Source organism: Camelina sativa, chromosome 20 (genome assembly GCF_030686135.1).
Source record: "Camelina sativa cultivar CO46 ecotype springtype chromosome 20, ASM3068613v1".
NCBI lineage: Eukaryota > Viridiplantae > Streptophyta > Magnoliopsida > Brassicales > Brassicaceae > Camelina > Camelina sativa.
The window spans coordinates 19032292-19053814 of record NC_141899.1 but is presented as its reverse complement, the minus strand read 5'-3'; the positions used below and the strand labels follow the sequence as shown (position 1 = coordinate 19053814).

The 21523-nt window shown below is 40.4% G+C and overlaps 3 protein-coding genes across 3 annotated transcripts; 1 reads left to right on the top strand and 2 right to left on the bottom strand.

Moving 5' to 3' along the window:
* Positions 1-1057: 1057 nt before the first annotated feature.
* LOC147919156 (uncharacterized) lies at positions 1058-2033 on the top strand. The gene is made up of 2 exons (XM_087503870.1): positions 1058-1111; positions 1188-2033. The coding sequence occupies exons 1-2, from the start codon at positions 1058-1060 to the stop codon at positions 2031-2033; spliced, it is 900 nt and encodes a 299-aa protein (XP_087359996.1).
* Positions 2034-2282: 249 nt separating this feature from the next.
* Positions 2283-3216, bottom strand: LOC147919155 (uncharacterized). The gene is made up of 2 exons (XM_087503869.1): positions 2851-3216; positions 2283-2690 (listed from the first exon to the last, which is right to left on the bottom strand). Exons 1-2 carry the CDS (start codon positions 3214-3216, stop codon positions 2283-2285), a joined length of 774 nt encoding a protein of 257 aa, XP_087359995.1.
* A 14768-nt stretch (positions 3217-17984) lies between these two features.
* On the bottom strand, positions 17985-20349 carry LOC104710912 (protein CONTINUOUS VASCULAR RING 1-like). The gene is made up of 7 exons (XM_087503868.1): positions 20210-20349; positions 19817-20104; positions 19378-19430; positions 19174-19283; positions 18922-19089; positions 18724-18821; positions 17985-18318 (listed from the first exon to the last, which is right to left on the bottom strand). The coding sequence occupies exons 2-7, from the start codon at positions 19985-19987 to the stop codon at positions 18064-18066; spliced, it is 855 nt and encodes a 284-aa protein (XP_087359994.1). The 5' UTR covers positions 19988-20104; positions 20210-20349; the 3' UTR covers positions 17985-18063.
* Positions 20350-21523: the final 1174 nt, after the last annotated feature.

Here is a 21523-nt window from a genome sequence, read left to right as displayed (position 1 = left end):
CTACGTAAGTCTGCTTTCCGGACTGAAGGTCTTTGATGACCTCCCCGAAAAGGACGAGAAGTGGCGGAAGTCTTACTTTTTCTTCCCGGTCAACGAACTCACTTTTGGCCACCTTGCAAGTTCACACATATCGAAGTGGACTTCGAAAATTGGTAGACTGGTGTTCTTAGTTAGGTGTCCTTAATATATTATGTTTTTTTGGCTACTTACTCCTTGTCGTTCCTGTCTCAGGTCACTTCGAGCGCGGGTTGCTTTGCCCTACCTTCATAGAGTTTTTCTCGAGGTTTTGCAGCCAGGGTCAGATCGCCTGGGACTCCTTTTCGTGTGAAAGGATTAGAGAATCCACAGCGCGGGTCAGGGGACGTTCTCTCGTTTGCTCCGACCCCATAAACACTTCGGAGATGAACTACAGAGAGGAAAGGGCTTGTCGAATCGCTGAGAAGGAGGCAAAGTTAAACATGGCGGCAGCGCTTGCCGAGGGCAAAGCTCGCCTCCCTAAGAAGTCTGGTCCCTCTACCCCTGAGGTAGACGGGACTTCGGCACCCCCTGCTGGCCCTTCCGAGCCTCTTATGGGGGCTTCCGGGCCTCTGCCCAGTCCGCCCGAGCCTGCCGTAATTGTCGTAGCGGACTCTAGTGATGAGCCGCGAGAGGTTATAACTCCCTCCGTCGAGGTCAGCTCCCAGCGGGCGGACTCGTACAAAAAGAGGAAGGAACCTGAGACTTCCTCGTCTTTTCGTGAGAAGAGCAGAGCTCGGACTGGTTCGTCAGGAGACGAGCGAAGTAAGTCCAGCTTGAAAGATAGGGGTCCTTCCTCGGAGAGGAGGTCTAAGGAAGTTCCCTCTATAAAGGAGTCCGGGGATTCCTCTGGCAAGCTGCCTTGAAAGGAACGTCGTCCTTCCCCCCGAGGTAATGATAACTCGAGGTGTTTTTTTTTTTGTTGGGTCTCGGGGACCAAGTAAAATAACATTGCTCGTACATTTCAGCTCCCCCAGCATCCCCAGCTGACCTGATGAGGAGCTACACTCGGCCAGGAGTTCGGGTTCCGGCGTTTGCGGACATGTCCGAGCTCAACCGTGCGAACTTCTTCCGTTTTGCGGACAAGATTGGCGAGGTTAGTGACACATACTTCCTCAGTTTTTATTTTTCTATACCTCCTTCACCGTTTTTAACGAACTGCGCTTTCCCAGCTGATGATCGAGTTCAACTCCTCAGTGGCGTCATATGAAGACCAGCTGTTTGCCTCTCCCTCATCTTTCGAGGTGAGCCTTCTCCGAAAAAAGATTGCTGACCTGGAAGCCCAAGTGAAGGAGTATGCTAGGCTAGAAGCCGAGAACACTACTACCATGGAGAAAGCCGAACAAATCCAGGCTCGGATGAAGAAAGCCAAGGTACAGGCGCTAGACCTCGGAATTGCCAACGAAGACCTCCGAGACAAGCTAAAGAAGGCGGGGGACCTCTACTATGAGGCCGTGGAGGATGCGAAAGCGGCAAAGAACAAGTTGCACGAAATCGAGGTCCGTAATCAGCTGCTGGAAGCGGGCAACAGCTGCAAAATTGAGAGGGTTCGGAGAGAGGAGAGGCAGGCAATGAGGCAAACTCTCCGCCCTTTGGTCGAAGAGGTAAGGGTCACTTTCGAGGAGAGGGAGAAACTAACTCCACTCAAGATCCGAGCCGCTGAGATTAAGGCGAATCGGATGCTGATCGAGGAGATCTCTAGGCGAGAGATCCAAGATATTGAAGCTGAGCTCGGACTTCTGAGAGCCGACGAGGAGGAGGCCGACGGAAAAGTTTCAAAGGTAACCCTCCATGATCTCGACCTTTCTGTATTCTCTGACCTCTTGGTGGAGACGCCCGAGCTCTTGTGCAGCGAGCACCCTTTGAGCATTACGATTGACGAATCCGGCACTAACCTCGGACAAATGTCGAAGCAAGGAATGAATGACTTTCTGGCGAATACCAGGTCGAAAGCGGAGCTTGCGGAGATGAGCATGGTCCTTCCCGACGCGGCATCAGATCCCCCCCCTACTCAATAGCTTTTTACTCCGAGGTTGTTTAGGCACAGGTTGCCCCCCGTTTGTTGCTTTTTTCTTTTTGAACTTATTTCGGAGTTTTATTGGTCGCGGTGACCACTCCGCATTCGAGCCTTTTGAAACAAAGAATTTTTACCTTCTGCGAACTCAATCCCCACAACTTAGTTTAACTTAGGGTGAGAAAGAATGCGAAGCATACAACTTTGGTTTTAACTTGCGATAATTTGTACGAAGTGAGGACTTCGGTTTTAATTAGAGTTTGCAAAAGTAAACCTCAACTTTAACTTTGACAAGTAAGCTGGGTACGAAGTGAATACTTCGGTTTTGATGCATTGAGCTCTCGGTGTTCTCGTAGACTTTTCGGAGGACTAGGTCGCCAACTGCCAAGGGCCTTCCTCGGGTTTTGGAGTTATAGTACCGAGCTACTGCGCTCTGGTAATTCTGGATCCGCACTAAGGCCTGGTCCCGACGCTCATTGATTGTATCGAGAGTATCCTGTAGGAATTCCTCATTCTCCTCAGCTCGGAGTGGGTTCAGCGAAGTACGGACTCCAGAGACCTCTATGTCAGCTGGGACTACGGCATCAACTCCGTAAACCAGGGAAAAAGGTGTTTCATTTGTGGCCCGGCGAGGTGTTGTTCGAATTGCCCAAAGAACGCCCTACAGTTCGTCTGGCCAGCGCCCTTTGCGAGAATCGAGCCGTTTCATCGAGTTAGCCAATATGACCTTGTTCATCGCTTCGGCTTGTCCATTACCTTGCGCGTAACGAGGAGTCGACTTATTGAGTCGAATCTTCCACTTCACGCAGAACCCTTCAAACTTCGAGGACGAACTGCTGTACTTCCTCGCTTGTTACTTTCACGTAAGCTGTAGCTTCTACCCACTTGGAGAAATAATCGGTAAGGGCGAGCACGTACTGAACTCCTCCCGGTCCTTGATGTAATGGACCAATGATATCCATAGACCACCTCATGAATGTGTAAGGTGCGGACATCGAAGATAGGAGCTCGGTAGGTTGATGGATTGATGGGGCGTGCTTTTGACATTTCTCACAAGCTCGAGAATAGTTTTTGCAGTCCGTGACCATAGTAGGCCAGAAGTAGCCTTGCCTTTTGATTTTGAAAGCCAGAGTCCGACCTCCAGAGTGATTCCCATTGGGATCGTCGTGAACAGCTCGCATTAGCATCGCGGGCTCTTTACCGGCAACACACGTTAGATGAGGACCAGCAACACTCCGGCGTAAGAGTATTCCGTTGTGGATGCAATACCGCGCACTGAAAATCTTGAGTTTCCTGGCTGCCCATTTGTCGGCTGGGAGTTCCCCTTTTTCCAAGTAAGCCAGATCGGGCTCCGCCAGTCGCCTTCCCCCCAGCTGTTAGAGTTTGCACCGCCCGAAGTAGTATGTGGGATAACAGCTTGATTGTCAATTGGTGAGCTTGACGATTCCGGAATTTGACTCGTGTCTAGCTCGGCCAAAGGTGGGTGAACTTCCATCGGAGTAGGTATAACGGGGGCTGGGTCCTCCGGTGGCAAAGAGTCCGCAGCCACCTTGCAAGCTGCCTCCTCAGCAGCCAACTGTTTTTTCATTGCCCGAGTGATGACGTTTGAGCTCTCCAGTCGGATGCTTGGAAACTGGATGACTTCGACGGGGATGATCCTTGTCATCGCAGGATCAGAAGTGGATGCCAGAGATGCTAAAGCGTCCGCAGCGGAATTTTCACTTCGTGGGATCTTAGTCATTTCAAAATCCTTGAACTTAGTGACTAATTCTCGAGCTGTGGACAAATAAGCCTCCATACGACCATCCTTTGTCTCGTACTCCCCCAAGAACTGGTTGGTGACCAGCTGCGAATCGCAAAAAGCTCGGAGTCTCCGGACACCAATCCCTACTGCGAGGTGTAAACCAGCAAGGAAGGATTCATACTCGGCTTCGTTGTTTGACGCACTGAAAGCCAAGCGAAATGACTGCTTGATTATTTCGCCAGTAGGAGAAGTGAGACGGACCCCAATTCCTGCTCCCGACCTGGAAGAAGCGCCATCAACATACAATGTCCATGGGATTTCGATATTGTCGCCAACCGAAGAGGCTAGTGGGAGTTCGATCAAAAAATCAGCCAGCACTTGCGCCTTAGCACAGGTTCGAGTTCGGAACTCGATGTCATATTCACTCAGCTCGACAGACCATTTAGCTAGTCTCCCGGACTGGCTTGGGCTATGTAACACCGTCCGAAGTGGTTGCGTCGTTAGGATTATGATTGTATGGGACTGGAAGTAAGGCCGCAGCTTTCTTGCCGAAGTGACTACTGCTAGGGCCAATTTCTCCATCATAGGGTACCTGGATTCTGTCCCAGTAAATGACTTACTGACATAGAAAATTGGTCGCTGCTCCCCCCTTTCCTCCCGAACCAAGACTCCACTGACTACACTATCCGAGACAGCTACATAAAGAAAAAGTGGCTCTCCGAACTCGGGCTTAGCCAAGACCGGCGGTTCGGATAAATAAGCTTTGAGCTGAGAGAAAGCTTCTTCGCACTTCGCATCCCATAAGAAGTTCTTCCCCCCTTTTCTCAACAACTGGTAGAACGGGAGGCATTTATCCGTAGATCGAGAGATGAAGCGGTTGAGGGCTGTGATCCGTCCATTAAGGCGCTGCACTTCGCGCAAAGTCCTAGGAGAACTCATAGACAAGAAAGCATTAATCTGCCTCTGATTCGCTTCAATTCCTCTTTCTGTGACGATGTACCCTAAAAACTCCCCTCATGGGACTGCAAAAGTGCATTTTGTGGGGTTAAGCTTCATCCCGAACTGATTTAGGATGTCGAAGCAAGCTTTCAGATCTGTGAGATGCGAGCTAGCTTCCATTGACTTTACCAACATGTCGTCGATGTAGACTTCCATGGTTTTTCCGAGCTGGTGCTCGAACATTCGATTTACCAGTCTCTGGTAAGTTGCTCCCGCATTCTTTAACCCGAAAGGCATCACCTTGTAACAGTAAATCCCGCGGTCCGTAATGAATGCAGTCTTCTCTGGTCGTCCGGGTTCATAAGGATTTGGTTGTAGCCGGAGAAGGCATCCATGAAAGACATCAGCTCGTGACCCGAAGTGGACTCAACTAGCCTGTCGATATGCGGAAGTGGAAAGCTATCCTTGGGGCATGCCTTGTTCAGGTCGGTGAAATCAACGCAAACTCGTGATTTTCCATTCTTCTTTTTGAGTACCAATGTGTTTGCGAGCCACTCAGGGTACTTCACTTCGCGTATATGTCCTACCTTCAGTAAATGTTCCACCTCTTTGTTAATGATTTCAGCTCGCTCAGGACCCAGCTTCCTTTGCTTCTGCCTTATAGGTCGGAACGTTGGATCCACATTCAGCTCGTGGGAGATAACTTCTGGACTGATACCGGGCATTTTGTCTATGGACCACGCGAAGGTGGCCATATTTTCTTTCAGGAAGGTTACTAGATTAGCGCGGAGCTCGCTATCCAATCCCACTCCGATATTGATTTCCTGATCCGGAAACTTATCATTGATGAAAATGGGCTCAGTGAGGTCATCTTTTAACTGTTTCCGAACCGGATTCTTCGGGACCTCGAGCTGTGGTTGCTATTGAACAAGGAGCTTGTGACTTGCGAGGTAGCAGCTCCTTGCCGTCCTTTGGCTTCCTAAAACCTCCTGGACTCCTTGCGGGGTCGGAAATTTGACGCACTGATGGTACGTCGAGGCCACTGCCTTCATCTGGTAGAGCCAGGGAGTTTCCAAAATAATGTTATAGACCGCAGGTCGGTCAAAAACCGTGAATTCCACCATTTTAACCACTCCTTGAGTGGACACCGGTAGTGTGATCGTGCCCAAGGACATTGACGTCTCGCTCGTGAATGAAACCAAAGGCGAGGGCGGTCCCACAATGTGCTCTTTCCCGATACCCATTCTAGCCAGCTTCTCGAGGAAAATCAAGTCTACCAAACTCCCAGTGTCAATTAGGATCCGGCACACTTCGTGGTTCGCCACGTCGAGTGATATGACGAGTGCGTCATCGTGCGGAGTGTCCAGCTCTTCAGTTTCCTTCTCAGAGAAAGAAACTTCAGGTAGGTCGCTTGTTGTGACCTTAGCTCGCTTCGGCTGAGGACTGGTGAGCTTCCGCTGATGGTCTTTGATCGCAATGATGGTGTTTCGAAAGAGTCGCGATCCCCCATTATCACGTCTATTCTTTTCTTGGGGGTTGCATCGCCTTTAGATTGCTTCAGTTTTTTCGGAGGTGGAGCATCTTCGTCCACCTCGGGAATCGCTTTCTGCTCCAACTCCTCGATTTTTACATTTGGCATTTCTCCCGCCACATACTTTTCTGCGAGGAGGTGCACCAGCTTCTTGCAGTCACGAGTGGAATGACTTTTGGTTTTGTGGAGCTCGCAGTACGTGTCCTGATCTTGGACCCACTTGTTACTTGGGAGTACACCACTCTTGGAGCGCGGTGAGAATGGAGGTTTTGACGGTGAATTTTTTGGAAAATTCTTCTTGGGAGATTGAGTGACTGCGAACGTGCTAGGCCCAGACTTTGGAGTTGTAGGCGGAGTCTTTTTGGCGGGCGCTTCGAACCGAGGTTTTCCTGTAGGCGGAGCGTTCTGTTTCTGCACAGCGGCAATCTTGTCTTCCTATGCAACTATCCAGTTCGATGCCCGGTGTAGCGCGTCCTGAATGGTTGGGAACCGATTCACGGACAACTCTTCGCGGAAGCGAGATTCGTGCTAGAGGCTGTTTTTAAGCGCGGCCAGAGCTGTGGAGTCCGAGAGTCCTGGGATCTTAACCTGGATCTCCTTGAACTTTGTTATATAAGACCGGAGAGACTCTTCAGCCTTTTGGCTTAAGTTCCAAACCTGAGCATCTGTCACCGCAGTTTCAATTAGGCTAGAATACTGCTTGACGAACGAGGTTGACAGCTCGGTGAAGTTATTTATGGAGCCGGCTGCTAAAGACGCGAACCAAAGTAGTACCGGTCCACTAAACGTTTCTACAAACAACTTGCAGTACCCGGCGTCTGCTTCGTGAGGCTCGAGGTCCACTCGGCTAGCTGTCAACAAGAAGGTCTTGAGATGACTAGTAGGATCCCCTTTTCCTTCGTAGCTCGAGAACTTAATTTTGCCGGTATCTTTGATGCGGACTCGTGCTATTTGATCGGAGAAAGGAGTTCGCCTCGACTCCTCAATCACCCGAAAAATATCCGGAGCTGAAGTGGTTGCACTATGCATCACGGACCGCATGTCCCGGATTTCGCTCTCCATGCGGAAGATCTCGGGATTGATAACATACCCCGGAGTCGAAGTGTTTCCATCCACAGGGAGAGGAAGCCGGACTAGGACCTCGGAAGATCTGCCGACACCAGGCTGAACCGGAGTGTGGCCATCGCCAACCAGCGGTGGCGCTGCTTGCGTATTGAGTTGAGGTGGGAAAGAATCTCCCGGGGTGGCATTTGTTGCTGCCGTCTGCGAGGTGGAAGGTGGAGTAATACCGGAAAAATCCAAAGCACGTCGACGTGGGTTTTGGTCGGAGGACAAGAGATCAACCCGATTGGCGTACGCGCGGTAGGAGGCTGAGAGGTCGGCTACGGACGTCGTGACTTCCTCCAAACGGGTGGAGACCTAACCCTCCAGGCTTTCAAAACGTTCGGTAAGAGCGGCGGAGGCTGCTTGCTGACGGTCGGACTTCTCAGACAAGTCCTGCAAGAGATTCTTGATCACCTCCAGGGATGCCTGATTGGGAGTGTCGGTTGCCATAGCGGTGGTTGTGTGAAGTGGATTTGGATATGAAGTCGGAACTAATAAGAGTTAGGCGATAACTCACCCTCCTTCTAGCGCCAAATGTGAGAACTAAGATCAATTCTCTCCTTCCAAAGTGATTTAAATGTGGAGGAGCTTACCACCGTTAAGAGTTCCGAGCTAAATTGAGATTGTTTGAATATCAGAATTGTATAGTATAGCTAGAGAGATAAAAATGTTCGACCCTTTACAAAGACTCCCCCCTCTACTTATTTATACAGACCAATTTATTCCCCCATTAATGCATAATTATTAAGACTTGATTTTCGCGTCCTAATTAATCCTCTTTAATGTGAGAATCTTTGACCAAGCCCGAGCTGCGAGCTAACTGACATGTCACCTCCCCGCTCTCTTCCTTTCCACGGGCCTGATGGGCCTTTCCGAACTACATCCTTAGCCCACTTGATGTGTCCGGCCCTGGCCTTTTGCCTGTTTATCCAAGACGATGGATCGTAGGTACAACTATATCTAGGAATCTTTTTATATAATTGCTTCGATTAGACAACAAACAAATTTCCTTCGAGACTTGTTCAAGAACGATGATGTGTCAAACAAAAGGTTAATAAAAAACAAAGAATGAAAATTTTACCAAGAAAAACAAAGCTAGTCAAAATTATTTTGTTTGGTGAAAAATATATCATCATCTATTTGGTTATGTAGAGGGGTGTATTTACAATTTTTTTCCTTTTAGGGTTAATAAAGTTTTTTTTAATATAATAAAATTACAATTATCTTATGCTTCGTTTTACCAAGCTTGAAAATTGTGATTTCTTATCGTTAAAATTGGCACGTGTCACGATCTGATGAGTTACTAACTTTGATATGTGATTTTTGATCATTAAAATTGACATGTGTCACGATCTGATGAGTTATTAACTTGGATATATAATCGTTAAAACTGACACGTGTCACGATCTCGTGAGTTTTTAACTTTAATCTCTGATCGTTAAAACTAACACTTGTCACGATCTGGTAAGTTACTAATTTTGAGAACCAAACTTTATATAATAAGATATGTCCTAAAACACGTCAGGGACTAGTCTTGCAATTATGGAAAACTTCGGGATATTTTGTATATCTTCCAAAACTTGGGCTTTGTGTGTCGGCTTACTTGGGTGTCGACCGACACCGAGGGTGGCATCGATCGACACCATCACTATTGATCGACTCCAAGTTGATTTCTTTGGTTCAATGCTTCAAAATGATCCAAATTGCTCTACTTTGCTCCATCTGTGCCAAAATCCTAGAAAACCTAAAAAGACTCAAAAACATCCTACAACACAAATCAAAAGACTCAAAAAGCACATTTATATCATGGTTAAAAACCGTAAAAAACCATGATATATAACAATGCACCCCCTGAACTGGGATTCCAGTTCACGGGCGTTACACTTACTATGATGAGGAGATGGTGGAGGAGACTAAGGATCTTGGGCATTTTGAGTTTAAGGTTCAAGGGAAGCAAAACAAGATGACCTTTGGAGAGTTGGGGACTGTTTATGTTTTCCAACCAGGTACAAGGCTTGAGTATTACACTGACCCAGAGGAGTATGATGACTTTTGGGGAAGCATTGGCATACGGCAACTACACAGCTGGTCATGTGAATAGCACAAGCATCATGCATCCTACAGTGAGATATGCCCACAAGGTTCTCTCTCATATACTCTTTTCCCGAAGAGAGACTTGAACAGTTCAAGCCAATGAGATATGCTGTCTTATAGCAGGGCTGCAAACATTCATAAGAGGTTACAACATCGCGCATCCGCCAATGACCAATGCCGAAGACACTTGTGTTGTGGCAGTGTTCCTACACAAAATGCTTCATTACCAAAGCTGGGTATGAACAACAACATATAGTATTCCAGTTCTAAGTATGGGCGGGCTTGTCACTCCCATTTTAGAAGTGAAGGGCCTTGAGCTTGGTACATTTGACCATGGAATTGCAAGGCTTGATCTAGTTTATCTCAAGAAGACTACATATTTGGATAGATAGACTGAGATAGGCTTCTATGCATACATTGGTTTCATTTGGCCAGCATGCAAAAGAAGAGGCTCCTACCCCCTCAAAAAGATGTCACATCTCTTTATCACCGGTTTGTAACAAGCTGCCACATTGCAGATGATTACCTCTATAAACTCAAGGATGATGCGTTTTTCATGCCATTCAAAGCTTCAAAGAAAGAATAAGTATGTAGGGAGGATCCAACCAAAGACCCTTCACAAACTGCTCCTCCAAGTCCAGTCTATGGTAGTGCGTGCTACGACTTCCTACCATTTAAAGAAGCCGTTACTAACAAGGCTCTTAGAGAAGCGCACACCCACATCCACCTTCTCCAGCTATTTGTCAAATGGAAAGGGAAGACCATCAAGAAGCTTGTAAAGGGAATGAAGGGTTTGAACAAAAGGTTGAGGCATGTGGAAGAAAAGCTTGCCATTGCAAGTTGCTTTAACCCTAATCCAAAAGTGGTTGTGGACTCAAGAGAGGGGCCAGCAGACATGGTTGAAGATGAGATGGAGAGGCACTCATTCCATGGGGAAGCTAGCAATGCTATTGGCTTTCATGACCCACCAAGAGCTTCAGCCTATGAAAGGTGACAAAGGAGGAAGAGGAGAGCAGAGAAGTCTCCAACACCATGCAATAGCAACTCTTCCTACTCCCTTTACTCCTCCATGAACTAGAGGTACACTCCAAGTCCTTGTACATAGAGTCTTTTCTTGTTTCCGTTTTTATTTTTCTGTTAGTCCTTTTCCCGACTTTTTTTTTACACCGAGACGTTGTGAATTAAGTTTGGTGGGAGAGACTAACCATCTAACATTGTGTTTTGTTTTGATTTCTATTTTGTGTATGATGCATTGTTAATAGCTATGTGTTGAGAAAAAAAAAAAAATGAAAATTTTCAAAAAATCAAAAACAAATGCATGTAGTTTTGCGTATTCATTATTGTCTTTAGGATTGAGTCTAGATTTGGAATGTTGATGAATTTGCCATGTTAGAAGTAGAGTCTTAGGATTGAACCCACAGCCCTCATTTATAGTTCATTGGTGCTTGTTTAATCATTGGTAAAAAATGAAGAATCTAAGCTTAAAGCATTGTGTCACTTGAAAGCATCTTCTTCTTGTGTGAATCTTGTATGATCATTGCTGCATCTCTATATTATTTGGAATTTAATTTGATCTTTAAAATATATTGCTTATGGGCTATGAATGATAGCTCATGAAACTTAATTTTGGGTTAAGAATCTCTATTTGCCTCTCTATTTATTTGACCCAATCCCTTGCCATGCCTTTAAACCCCGGCCTTTTCTTTCAAACCTTATGTTGATTTGTTGAGTAATGCCTCTTTGTTTATAATGCTATAGGTTGTATAAACCACATAAGGCTCAGTCTGCTCTGGCAATGCTAACACTGTGTAGTAGTCAGAATCTCCTTCAGGCTTGCAAAACCGTCTTCACACTCCAGTGACCACACAAAAGGAACATCCTTCCTAGTCAACCTAGTCATCCGTCGTGCCTTGCTCGCAAAAACCCTAAGAAACCTTCTGTAGTACCCTGCAAAACCAATAAAACTTCTGATCTCCGTGACATTTTGTGGTTAGGCCAATCTATGATAACCTGAATCTTCTTCGAATCCACAAAAAATCATTCTGCAGAAACAGTATGATCCAGAAATCCCATATCTCTCTGCAAGAAAATGCACTTACTCAACTTAGTAAATAGCTTATGCTCCCGCTGCTTCTCCAGAATGCTTTCAAATGCACCGCATGCTCCTCATGACTCTTGGAGTACATCAGAATATCGTTGATGAAAATAATGATAAAAAAATTCAAACACTCCTGAAATACGCAGTTCATCAACCTCATAAAAGCTGCTGGTGCATTAGTCAAGCCGAAAGGCATCACCACGAACTCATAATGCCTATAACTTGTCCTGAAACCCGGCTTCCTCACATCTGCCTCATCTATCGGAATATGATGGTAACTCAACGCCATATAATTCTTAGAGAACCAAGTAGCACCTCTCAACTGATCCAGCAACTCATCGATCCTGAGAAAAGGTACTTGTTCTTCACACTGACCCGGTTCAGACCCCGATAATCAATGCACAAGCAGAAACTCCTGTCCTTCTTCCTAATGAACAATACCGGTGCTCCCCACGGTGAAATGCTAGGACGAATGAATCCCTTGCTCAACAAATCCTCCAGCTGCTTCTTCAACTATGCCATCTCTGCTGGAGCCATCCTCTAAGGCATCTCGGATAATGGCGTAAATCCCTGGTTCCATCTCAATCGTGAAGGGATCAGACCAAGATGATGGTAACCCCTGCAACGACTGGAACACGTCCTCAAACTCCTCAACAACCCAAACACCTCAAACCGTAGACTGCCCAACTGACTCCAACATTGGAATTGTAACTAGATAGGCCTATAGCCCCTTCTCAATAATCTTCTCTGCCTGCACAACCGACATAACCAGACTCCCCGAAGTCGGACTCACTCCCTGATTTACAAACTTCTCTCCTCGACACTCAAATGCTACTCTACCCTGATGACAATCCATATGTACTCAGTATCAATGCAACCAATCCATACCAAGGATGACATCAAACAACTCCACGGGGCTGATAGCCAAATCTGCTAGCATCGACTCTCCTGCAATCTGAATATCAACACCTCTCGCCCATCCAAACACCCTTAGAAACTGGCCTCCCGCGAATCTAACAACTCCCAACTGCTTTCCAGGATCTCCTTTGATATTGGCGCTTTCGGCACACTCCAGGGTAATGAAGCAATGAGTTGCTCCAGAATCAAAAAAATGTGGGAGTGGGACTTCAACCTGCCCACCAATAAGGTCCGTACACAAAACTCATGTGCTAAGAAACTAACAATTATCGCAGGCAATTCATAAATCAGAAGTACTGAAATTAGTCTCAGAAGTTATACATGTGAAATAATTGCATGGTGTTGAAATGCATTTAATTGTTAAATAAAAGTGTTATAAGGGTTATAAGGGAAGCTTTTACTATTTAAAAACTTAAAATATGTAATTTTCATAAGTTCTAGTTAATATTTATACATGTTTGCAATTATTTTCGAATAATAAAGATAAATATTATGGAATAAAAGTGTTTAAAAATCGATATAGTCTAACTTAGCAAAGAAAAATAAAAAACTGAGAGTAGTTATTAGTTTGACATGTAAGAATTGATGTCTCTTTTTAAATATACAGAGAAAATATTATTTTGTTTAATTAACTGTTATAAGGATTTTATTTTAATACAATTTTATGTTTTCTGAAAAAGCCATTAATGTTGATATATATTTATTTTCTTAATTCTATATTTTGTAAATTTTTATTAATTTGTTTAATATTGATATGTAATATGGTTTATAAAATATTTATAAGAGGAAAAAATTTAAAACATGTCTATTATATGAACATATTTTTCATTAATATAATTTCAAACATAAATTAAATAGAAAATTTTTAAAACACTTATTTTAAGCATTTAGGACAATAAAAATCTTAAAATGTTATTTCTCAATAGAATTTGTATCTTTGTTTTCGATGAGGTAAAATCATATTTACGTTAAATTTGACTTAATTTTATTATAATGTTAATCAACTTAACATAGTATTAAATTGGACTATCAATGGCTCTAGAACTAGCATCACTTACTTTGACAATAGGGGATACTTATGAAGATAGGCCGGTCAAACAAAAAAATGTGCAACGGGCTCCCCGCTCATTAATGAAAATTTTCTCTTGGAAACCTAATATGTGATTTTAAGTTTTACTAATAACAACATTTCGATCGTTTATATATGTTTGTATACACTACCGATCGTTGATTTTAGACCCTAATTATTACATTTCTTTTTACTTGATAATTAATTACAATTAGATAACGACATTTAATTGGTCTATTATTAAATAATAATTATAATATAGAATAGAGTTAATATAAGTTTCTTGAATGTGGTGTTATTTGTAAATCAAATGAATTAAAAAAAGTTAACATTAAATGCTTCTTATTAATATGTGTGATAAACTCAGGAAATCATTCTCTAAAAAAGGGAGGGAGGATATTTTATCATATTTTAATAGATTATAAACGAAATACAATTTTATGTTTCTGTAATTTAAGACATTTATTAAAATACATATTTATGTTTTGTGTAAATTAAGACATTTATTGTAGAATCTATTAAATTATAAAAATACAGTGAACGTACGTAGTTATTCGGTTTTGATACTAACAAGGTTTATAGAAGATTAATGAGAAACTTAAAAAAATTATGTTTTTGTGAATAGAAATTATGTCTGCTGTTTCAATTCACAAAATATATCAAACTTAAAAAATGAAACTTCAGTGATTTGGCCATTAAAATTCTAAGAGTTTTATTTTCCAAGATAATTTGTAATTTTGTTTTTGGCGAGAGAAGTTCTTGTTCACGTTAAACTTAACCAAATATAGCTTCAATGTTAGTCAAAATTAATAGATTTTTCAATTTGATTTTCACTAGCTGTAGTTCAGCAAAATATATGCAAAATAGATGATTTATTTGGTCAAAAATAATAAGATGATGATTTTTTTTAAAATTAGTACATATTAAGTTTTTGAAGATTTAATTCATATAATTAAATTAAAGAAATGTTGAACAAAAGAAAATTACCAAGATTGCTGTTAATGAAAGTTGTCTTCCTGAAACCTTGTTTGTGATCCATGATCTACTCATTGCATTGATATATTATTTACGTTATTTATTATAGGGTGAGTTACTAGAATATTGCATAAAAGCTTCCTTATTACAAAAGTAACATACAATTGTTTGTAATTACTAGACTAACACATTGTACCTATTCTACCCCTGAAACTAGTGTTGGGAAAAAACGTAATTACGGCTAATGCCATTAGGAAAAAAAAAAACATTGGAAGTTGGGACTAAGTCTACCGATCTTTTGATGGTAGATTTATACACGTGGACTGATTAAAGGTGTACGTCAGATATTTTTGGTACACTTAGTTGTAGTCTTGGTACACTTATTGGTCACTGTAGATGGTACACTTAGTTGTAGTGCTGGTACACTTATCGGTGGACGTACATGAAATCGATTCGGTAGATTAAGTTGGTAGAGGAATTTCCCTTTGATGATAGACTTTTGTTTTTAGCGCGTGTAGCGGGAAACATAAAAGGGTGGGAAGATATTTATGGTAGACTAATGGCCTGTTGCGAAAGGTTTTTGCGACAGCCTTCTCTCCTTACAGATATTTTTGGTATACTTTGTTTGTTTTTTGAAATAGTTTTCATAGTGTTGTGGTAGGCTTCTTGTCCGTGGTAGATTTAGTAAGCAAGATTGACAGCTATAAAGTCTTACCAGAATAACACGAATTTGTTTGAGCTGGCAAAGACAGTCTAGCGTTGGGATAGACTTATTGGAGGAAGATCTAAACAGGTTTGCTGTTCTTCCGATTAATGGTGTTCATGTAATAAAGTTTGTAGAAGATTCATCAATTGTGTTCTGTTTATCGGCCGGAGCAAACGTCTTTTTCCTACTCAGTTTCGGAAATCTTTCCTCTGGGTTCATCCATGGAAGAGCAAGATATCGTTATTGGAGGATCTATATAACTCACTTTTTATAGGTTTTTAATTTAGAAATCAGATGTTGAGATGAAAATCTTTAATAGTTGAGTAAAAACCCCACAAGTGAAACCAAAAAAATAGACATAAGTCGTGAAAAAATCAAGTGAGGCAGGGAAAATTAGGGTTTTCAGTCGTATGTTAGAGGTAGAAGACGAGGATATTCTGGTAATTTCGGGTTCATTAAACCTAAAAGCGAACGTGTATGTACACATAAACGTGTACGTACATATGAACGCATACGTACATAACGTTCTAGAGATTAGTGTACGTACATAACGTTCTTTTGCTTAGTGTCCATAAATCCGTTTTAATAAACGATATTATTGTAATTTTGTAGTTATCTTCAACATATCTTCTTCTACAACCCTAGCTAATATTGTCGTTGTTGTTCACCGGAAATGGAACAAGTAAGAGATGTTACTAGAAAAAGTAAGATATGTTACTAGAACAACCTAAGTAATTCGTAATTTTTTATTTATTTATCATATTTTCGAGAGGTAATGAACAATAACCACACAAAATTACATTTTAACTATAGAGGGTAATATTTAGATAACATAAATATACAATACTCAGTTCAACTAGGTACAACTAAATATATATTCAGATTTGCATTTATATTTAAAATATGAAAATGATAATTAAGGTTTATACGAATTTCTTTACATATTGAACTATTAAAGAACTATGTTTAATCAACAATACAAGAATTAATCACTTTCTAATACATACTATCGTTTTCACATAAAACACTCTTTATAGTATAAGGAAAATTTAGTAAGTGATCACCTCAGGGCCGGCTCAAGAAAATTGAGGTCCCTGAGCTAGAAAATAGAAAAGGGCCCTTTTCCTTATGTTTTTCTGAAGTAAAAAATTTTGGACCCTTTTTTGTGAAGAAAAAAAACAAAAATTTGAATGGACCCTGTGCTCTAGCACCTCTGGCACATGCCTAGAGCCGGGGCTGGATCACCTGAAATGAAGCAAAAGAGGTGAAAACCAAGTTTTTATGAACATTGTGTTATGGATTTACTTGTATATCTAATTAATAGTGAAAAATTTTGTGGTCAAACTCAATGAAAAACATCCTTGCCTGTTCCAAAAAATTTGTACATGTTCAACCTCTCGTTGCTCACGGCAGACATGTGGTCAGTTTTGATATGCATTTTCGCATACCATGAGAAGGTTATAGCTCACTTTATATTATCAGGAAATTTTTACGTTTTCTGTCTGTAGAAACCAGCTGATGAGATCCATGGTCATGTATGTATGTTAATGTCAGGTGGACTGGCTATACTTCTTGGCATTTGCTACTACAACTATAGGACATCATATACTCAATGTACAGTCTTTTCTAATCTTTCTTCAAGCTAGTACAATATATGTTGTGCACACATGGCTTCATCATCACGTACAATAAAAAAATCATCAGTGGACTTATTCTTCACTATTTTTCCTATTTTCAATCTTTCTCAGTAATGCAAATCAAGAACATCGGTATGCTTACAGACAGGTATCAAGAAAAAACATTTTATCTCCTCAGTTGGATAGTTCTGCAATGACAGAGCATTATTACATTTTACTATAGAAAGGATCTAATTATAACAAACAATGCTTAGGGGGTGGTATTGGACACCAGATTGTGAAAGAATTTAATAGACAGGAATTAATGACAAAATAATAGATTTTCATATATTGTAAAGGATTTACAAATCTTTCTGTCTGATTCTAACTACTATATTTTATCAGAATCGATTAGAATTCTTAATAGAATTGAATATAGATAAAGTCTTCTAATTTCCCTCTAGCGTAGAAAATTAGCTACCAGACATAATGAAACAAACTTACACGTGAAGTAATCCTTGTTGAGTAACCGGGCTTATGCCCATAAATTTATGTAGGGGTGATAAACAACTTGTTAGATAAATGCGTTGTCTCTGCTATGTCTGTTACGTTCTGTTGCATCGATGAAAAAGTTGATGATGCCGATTGCAGAGTCTGTTACGTTCTCGCCAAATGGAGTAAATGGTGGTTTGAAAGAGGAGACAAAGAACGTATAGCCATATCAAGGGAGTTAAATCTTTGTGAGAACAGACTTTGCAAATTCAATTAATGACCAGTCTCGTGACAACTTTTAGATTATAAGCTTGCAGTTTAACAATCACGAAGCAAAGACATCTCTTGCAAAGAGTGAAATGCATAAAAGAAAAGAGAGAGGAAAGTTACGTTTACAACAAGAACTCCATGGCATCACAACTAATATCACCATCTTAACCAAGAATCTGAAGGATAGAACAAAACAGAGAATTGAATTTCAAACAGAGAACGAATTTGATGATACAACTGAATATTACTGTAATGGATCTTACATCTGAATACTGACTTGACTTCTAGCTCAAATACAGAAACATGAAAATCTTGAAGTGATCCAAAAACTTGTAAGATTCAAATACTGACTTCTAGCTCAAATTCAATTGTCAAGCAAATTGAAAACAAAACTGAATCAATCTTTAACTCAAATAATTGCAGTAGAATGGACAAATATATTACAGATATTGTCAAAAAATGAACCGGAGAGAGATTATCAGAAACTCAATCGTTCGTTCCCCACAGTTTTTTCGAAAGGAATACATAATAAGACATAAATCTCAATGCTGCAACTAAAGTAGAGATATATAACAATAGATTCGTAAATAGAAAGGTTTTTAGATCGTAAGGTGGATTCATCAATCACAAGGGACAAATACAATTCTTCTTCATCTCTACCGCCAAGTACAGTCCCACTGCGACTGCCGCAGTCGTCGTAGTTAATCACCGCCGGTGACTGTTCTTTGTGAATCTGGAGCAATCAGTCGTTAGTGAGTGGTGATTGTTCTTCGTGTATCCAAAAGGGAAGAAAACATGTGAGGTTGTCTCTATATCTAACCAAATCTCGGCTTAAAAGGTCAGAATTCATTATTCACAATTTGCACTAACAATTCTTTCACATTCTTGTTAAATCATGTTGCTTTAAAAAATTCTATAACATCGAATAGCACTAGAATTTAAAAGAATGATTAAAAGCACTAATCCAATAACACCTGAATTGAGAAGAATTTATAAAACGTGTACACGAATAACACTGGAATTGAACATTCTAATAAATTCCTTCACATGCAAAAATGTTGCAATTATGCCCTCTGTATCCTACAAGAAAAGTTCTGAAAACAATAACAAAATCCTTGAACCAAGCAGTTTCACTCACCTGGAGAACAACTGTCGATGTAATGAAGCCAAATGCATATTCGCCTATTCGGGGATGCCTAATGATTGCAACTTCCTTGAAAGCTTGTGTATTTTGATCTGAACAGAGAAAGAACCGGATATGAGCAAGTTGAGATTAGAAAATTATAATTAACTTATAATGCTGAAAATGTAAAATAAGCCTTTTCTTAAGCGATACCAGGAGATATGGCAGTGCTGATCTGCTTAGAGGCGTTGTAGATATGACGAACAAATGGCATTCGCTTGATAAACCACTCTCCTAAGTTCAGAACCGATGCTCCCAACCACGAAGACATGAACACCCCGACCAAGAAGATGAATGCTATGGAAGTCAAAAAACCAAAACCTACAAAACCAAAATCAAACTCGTGTGAGCAACAGATCATATCAAGTAGTTGATTCGATAAAGAGGGACCATTCAAATGCTTACCAAATACGTTGATTCCAAGTTGTGCATATATTGGAGAGAAGAATCCATCCACAAAGTGAATAAACCACCATGTTATATAGAAAGTAATTGCAATAGGAAGTAGGATAACACTGCAAAGAGAAATTGGGATTTAATACTATCAGCACAAATTGTGAATCTATGCCAACTACAATCAAATGGCAAAAAAATTCAAGTGTTGCTTACCAGCCTGTCATGAACTTCTTGGACGCCCAACCCCTAATGAACAAGCTTAAAGTCTGCAGGAAATAGCTAAAGCATCAGACCACAATGCTCTATGTTGTTATATATGCTTGAAAACATGAATGACCATAAACATCACAAGACTCAAGAATCGACAGATCCTAGCAAATTTATACTTGACTCAATCAGGAATTTACAAGCTTCTGCATAATAAAGACAAGTGTTTGGCTAGTTCACACAAGTTCCAGGAAGTGTTGTTTGGTGATAGATTGAATCTAGGGTAAAACAAGTTCCAAGATTCTGAACTAAGGGGAAACAAATAAATCTATGAAGAAGAATAAATCTTGAAAGGAACTAAGAGCTTACTATAAATCCAATTCAACTGTTAATTAAGCATGAATCTTGAAATGAGAAAACGAAGAACGAGATGAAACTAGATCACGTGGCTGGATTGATGCGAAGAAGAAGAAGAAGAAGAAGATGAAGAGGAAGCAGAAGAAGAAGGCTTCGAAGAAGGACCATCGTCTTTGTCGCCGGAATCAGCGACGGGAATCAGAAGCTCTCGATCTCTTTCTCGATTGGCCATCACAACCGCCGGCTTCTCGTCTCCCATCGCCGTGAAACTCAGGCGATAAGGAAATTAAGTCGGAGAAGAGAGAAATGCCGGTGACCAGTGAACGAGCGGAGAGGGAAAAGGTTGAGACTTTTTTGCCGGCGACTGTTCTTTCTTCTGAACACACAAAAAAAAAAAAAAGTGGCTAAGCTAACTCCAACTTGAAGCTCTCTGTCGTTTTTAGATTTTTCTCTCCTGATCTAAAAACGGATGCTAAATTACCCAAATTACTTAAAGATTAATAACTAGTTGTGAACCAAAAGATTGAAACTTTATTTGGTGGAGAAGTGAAGCTTCTTTTCTTGCATCGTAAAGGAATTTATCCAACAGTCCATTCTTTTCTTGCAGAATCAGAGTAAAGGAGGATTTGACAAAAATCAAACAAACATCGAATCAAAAAGAAATAAAAACAAAAACAGGAAAACAAGAGCAAGAACATAAGATCTCAAGTTTTTTTTGACCAAATTTAATTATAAATGGCATAAACCGTAATAAAACACACAACTCAGATATAAAAGTAATTTGCAAACTTTTATGTGTTATTCTAGTAAGACAGAAATCTCAACGTGTTAGTCTAGTAATAAACCTACTTTTATGCAATATTCTAGGTAATTTCCCTTTATTATATTATATGTGACTGATATTATTTAGATATAGTTTCATAAATTTCAAAATTTATTAAGAAGTGTACTGTAAAATAGAAATCTTATATAAAATAGAGTGATAATAATATTTAATTATTCAATGTTGATATATAAAAATGTTTAAAAATGTGTATATTTTGTGAATATACGATCGTCTGTTATTATAGTTCAAAAACAAAATCTCGATTTTTATAGTAATAAAAAATATAATAATTTTTCTATATTCAAAATTGTTTAAAATTGTAAAAATCTTGATTTATGTGTTTTGGTCAATCTTACTTTTTAAATTGCAAAGAGAATATGTAATTTTTTTATTTTTGTGAGATTAGCTCCTATTTACGTTAACTTAGCCAAAAAAATTATAGTATAAATATTTTTTTTTTTTTTTAAACATAGTTAAATATTGTTGAAATCTCGATTTACGTGTTTTGGTCAATCTTACTTTTTAAATTACCAAGAGAATTTGTAATTTCTTTGTTTTTTGGCGAGATTAGTTCCTATTTACGTTAACTTAGCTAAATTAGTTTTAGTGTTAGTAAACCTTTAAGAAAGTTTTAAATTTGACTTTAGTTTTCTCTGGTTTACAAAATCATATTCAACCCGAAGATACTGACAGTTTTTAAAATTATTTTATAGTTTTGATCAATTTACAAAATAGAAGCAAATTATATTGGCTTCGGTTGATCAATTGACGTTAACTTATACGTCAATATAATTTCATCGGTTTTATTGAGTTTACGATGATTTTAATTTTTGACGCAAGAGTCAAAAGCTCATACTTTGTATCACTTCTATAACCAACGCATTGTAACATCCGCGAACCAGATTCCTAGTGTGGGATGTTCATCGATCGATGCAGGAGTTGCATCAGTCGATGCAAGGTCGGTTTTGT

Coding starts and splice junctions, on each gene's coding strand:
- LOC147919156 (XM_087503870.1), top strand. CDS start 1,058: ATGTCCGAGCTCAACCGTGCGAACTTCTTCCGTTTTGCGGACAAGATT. Junction 1,112..1,187: donor TTGCGGACAAGATTGGCGAG/GTTAGTGACACA, acceptor GCGCTTTCCCAG/CTGATGATCGAGTTCAACTC.
- LOC147919155 (XM_087503869.1), bottom strand. CDS start 3,216: ATGCTAATGCGAGCTGTTCACGACGATCCCAATGGGAATCACTCTGGA. Junction 2,691..2,850: donor TACAGCAGTTCGTCCTCGAA/GTTTGAAGGGTT, acceptor GACGAACTGTAG/GGCGTTCTTTGGGCAATTCG.
- LOC104710912 (XM_087503868.1), bottom strand. CDS start 19,987: ATGGGAGACGAGAAGCCGGCGGTTGTGATGGCCAATCGAGAAAGAGAT. Junction 19,284..19,377: donor AAGAAGTTCATGACAGGCTG/GTAAGCAACACT, acceptor TTCTCTTTGCAG/TGTTATCCTACTTCCTATTG. Junction 18,822..18,921: donor CAGCACTGCCATATCTCCTG/GTATCGCTTAAG, acceptor TTCTCTGTTCAG/ATCAAAATACACAAGCTTTC.